We start from the raw sequence: 4,240 nt of genomic DNA, 5'->3' as shown, positions 1-4,240 counted from the left end.
GGGTGATAAGATATAGCGGTTAGCTGGGGTATCAGATGTTAGGCCTGATTTTTTGGGGGGGGGGTTGGGGGGGAAGGGAATTGTTTTCCATTGGATTGGGTGAAGTTACCACAGTTAAAAGGTTTGCAGCATCTGCTTGCATCCAACCCAGGGTAGCTGTTTATTTAAAGGTAAATGGGCTATTCCTTGCTCTCCTCTCCCATTGCTTAGTGAATGAGGCACAGACTTGCCCTAAGGTAACTGCACATCTGTCCAGTCCCGATGCCAGCATGATTTCAGCCCAGGTTATGCGTAGGTCTGCCCACATGCAGAGGGACAAATGAAGTTTAGTAAGCTCAGCACACGTAGGCACAGAGAAATTTCAATATTAAGTACCTGGACTGATTCTGAACCAGTTTAACCCCAATTTAAACTGTGTATGAAAGCAAAGAAAGTCTCTACCCAATATGTTCTGAACAGAAAAGACCTGCAATGACAAAGGAAGCCACCAAACCTACCCAAGATCTAGAAGCGTGTCAAGTGTATACAAGATCTGCTTGTTGGTTCCTGAAAGACTAGAAGCTAAATTTTTGAGAATTCTCATTTGTACAGCAGTAAGGAACATAATTAACACTGCTAAATCAACAAGTGACCCGCCAGCAAGGACACCTCATACCTCTTCATTCTTCATAGAGATTCGCTGCCGAAAACTCACTGGCTTCCTATTCTCATCCACTTCATAATCCTCTTCATTCATCCACTCGTTAAATACATCCGTGTCCAAAATCCATTTGGTATGAACCTAAAAGGTAAATCCAACAAATCTCAATCCAGAAGAATCCTACTCATGCTAGTATTTCTGCACCAGCTGTGAACTTGAACAGACCTCTATGACTAATTTCAGAAAGAAGAAAGGGAGTAAATGCAATGCAATGAGAAAACAGAGTACATGCAATGCAGTTACTGAAGCCTGATGCTGCAGTGGTTTTCAAACTGTGGTCCACGGACCCTTGGGGGTCCGCAGACTATGTCTAAGGGGTTTGCGAAAGACGACTATGATCAATCAAAAGTATGCGAATACTACACTTACAATTCAATGGGTCTGCACCTCCATTTTAAATTTTCAAAGGGGTCCGCAAATGAAAAAAAGATTGAAAATCACAGTTCTAAATTGTGTGCATCAGTATGTCCCATGGTCTTGTTGTTGGGACTGTACTGCCATATGAATGAGTCACTCTGGAACCCAGATGACAGTCATGACACCTTACTGGGATACTCTGGTTACAAATCAAAACTTGAAAATAAAGAGGCTAGGGCTAATGGTTCAAATTTCTTAGGAGAAAAAGCTAGAAAGGGAAAAAATGGACCAACCCTTTGCAACGTCAGCATTTTGGGCAGACAACTGCAGTTATGTAGATTCACTTATTGCCTAATTCTGAACTATGGCAGCAGCCAGCCCTCTGACATGCACGTGTGAAAGTCTGGAGAGTTAAACAACAAAAACAAAACATCTCCAGCTGAGATGTTTTTGAGTGCCGCTGTTTTTGTCAACTAAGGATTTTTAAGCAAAACAAATGGCTTTAATTATCAAACAAAATCCCCGATACACTATCCTTGCTTTCATCTTACTTCAAAGAAGTACCACTTTCACCCTGGTCCAGGGTTCCAGAAGTGTGGAAGATGACCAAGAGATCCTCTGCCACAAGCAGGACAGAAGGCAGCAGAATAAACTCATGCAAATTTTTAAGCTAAGTATGGAAGATCCACTAGAAATCCTTGAACAAATACTGATTCATAAGAGAGACATCTCTAAATAGGCTTTTAATAGTCAAGATGGGCTCTTGAACTTGCTTTTTATATTGAAAAAATGTGAAGTGTTCAAAAGAGTTATTATAAAATTAATTCCTCCTCCAATCTATCAAAGAAAAAATTAAAACGCTCTCTTCAACCTGATCTGCCTACTTATGGTCCTCAGCCAATGGATAACAAAAACAGAAAGCATTTCATTTTACTAATCATAAATTGATGAGTAGTTCAATAACTGAACAAAGCAACCTTTATTATGTTTGTTAGAATCATTTCCTCATATTATTCTCTTTCAATGAAATAAATCAGAAACACTGTTCCACAATCAGACCTCCAACCACATAAAAGACCTAAACAAGGCTGCCATTGTTGTTTCAGACCCTTACAAATTCAACAGACCAAGCAGTGTTGACTTGATTTTCATAACTAACAGCATCAGTTATGGTCAGAGTTCCAGTTTAAGTGAGACTACTAAACAAAAAGATACTGACGCATGGAGCAATTCGTAAGCGGTAATTGCTTTTCGTACACATGTTCAAGGGTAGTACAGCCTCAATATTATATTCGCAGAGCTACCACAATTTCCTAAGGCTTTTGGCAGCCTGGTCCCTCCAAGAAACAGAAGCTCTGCATTGCATGCTCAGTGGAGCTTGCAGAAATTGGCATTTACATCAGAACGGAGTCAATTCCTTCCTCCCCCCCTACCAATCCAACACCTTCACACGCTAGAGTGAGCACAGGAAATTGGGAGAGGGGAGAAACTAGGGCAGCCCTCACTTGATTTTGCCGACCTAAGCCCAAAATGACTAACAGGTTATTTCAATCAAAGTCAGGCTATGCCTCCACCTACACTTAATGCCCTTGGAACTACAGAAACTGGTGTTGGTGACTCTAGAGGCATCACATTCTTCCCCTCTCAGTACTAAATAAATGCCCCAAGAGGCTGCTAAAGAAGTTATGCTGCTGGATTTTCAGACATTTTATACCAGGGGTGCTCAAATCTGTCCAGTGGAGCCGTGGCATCCAGCTCAAAGGAATCCCCCTGGGCTAGGAAATAAGGGGGGAGGGAGGGGGGGGAAGGGGAGTTCTGCAGTCAGATCCAGCTGGGCCGGACTACTGCTGTACAGGCAGTTCAGGCCCAGGCCCTCCCTTGCACAGCTAGATACAGTTGCTCTTCCCACCCCTACCCCTCCGCCAGCACATCCGGATCTGGGCCAAGCTACTCCGTGCAGCTAGACTGGGTGCCTACCACACCATCCCTGCATGCCAGATTGAACCCACCAGCTGCATTTGTCCTGTGGACAGACCTGGCATTGCTAATGTGGCCCACCAAGCAAAAAGGTTGGGCACTACTGTCCTATACCACAAGCTGAAACAAGACAGGAACAGGTTAATGGCTGCCTGCCATTAGCACAGCACTGAGCAGGGGCTGACAGAAGATGTATGCCTTATTTCCAGGGCAGAGAAGAACAAGAAGAAAGGCCTGTGGTCTGCTCTGGTCACGGGAGCAGTGTTGTTTTGTCTTACTGTGTGTTTAACCAAGTTATGCATGGAGGCAAGGGCCTGAAAAAGAGCCTGGCATAGATATAGATAGATGGTGGGACAGCTAGTCAGCTTATACACAGACAAGGTATTCATCAGTAAGAGCAGCAAAGAGACCCAGGAACTTTTGGCAGGAGTGCTATTAGTGGACATTTACATGACAGTAGGGCCTAGAGACCAATCGCACCAGGGCCCAATTGAAAGTGCATTAGCCCTACTGTTCTAAGGAGACCACACTGCGATACAGCACGTCTCAATTCCTCCTGAAATTTCATCACATTATTGCACTTTTCATGTCTGCCCCAAAGCTCAACATAATATAGCTGTGCCCAAATAACCAGCCGCCAAGCTGCAGCTCAGAGGAGGCTGAAGTTCACTTGAGGGAAATGAAATTCCTGTAGCATCAAGGACTTGAAAGGAAGCCTAAACAAATGCAGGAGCTGTATTTCGGATAAGGGTTGCATTGTGTGCTCCTCTAAAAATCACCACATAATATATTTCACGCTGCTGCTTACTTTCAGCCCCAAAGTTTTCAGATGTGCTAACTATGATCCTAGAACTACTGCTTTTGATTTTTACTCATACCTGCAGGAAGCATTCCCCTCAGTCTTTCCCACCTCCAATACCACCTGATGATGTCACTTACTATGAAGTCTGAAATGTCTTTTCCCCTCCACCTCCTACAAAAAGCACCATATCTCTTCAGCCTCAAAAGGATGCCCCCCCCATGCATCAATTTCTTTGTATAACAATGGCAAAGACTCCCTGATTCTCACCTCTGAGGCCAACTGGACGATCCTCAATGGAAGGGAAGAACAGGGATTTTGGATGAATACCCAGCCTGGGGACAGACTGCTCACACATTTGAGAGCAGGGATTTCCCGTTGCTCATTAATATTATACCATGTAACCT

General features: G+C 43.8%; 1 protein-coding gene across 1 annotated transcript in view; it reads right to left on the bottom strand.

The window, feature by feature from the left end:
- SMARCC1 (SWI/SNF related, matrix associated, actin dependent regulator of chromatin subfamily c member 1) overlaps positions 1-4,240 on the bottom strand; it is a 200,010-nt gene that overhangs the window by 152,114 nt on the left and 43,656 nt on the right. Inside the window, exon 9 of the mRNA XM_019507918.1 lies at positions 656-781. Coding sequence (XP_019363463.1) covers positions 656-781 — 126 coding nt within the window. The remainder of the gene's footprint in view (positions 1-655; positions 782-4,240) is intronic.

This window comes from Gavialis gangeticus, unplaced genomic scaffold (genome assembly GCF_001723915.1).
Source record: "Gavialis gangeticus isolate Ggan-Ray unplaced genomic scaffold, GavGan_comp1, whole genome shotgun sequence".
In the NCBI taxonomy this organism is placed as follows: Eukaryota; Metazoa; Chordata; order Crocodylia; family Gavialidae; genus Gavialis; species Gavialis gangeticus.
This window is presented reverse-complemented; position numbering and strand designations above follow the sequence as displayed.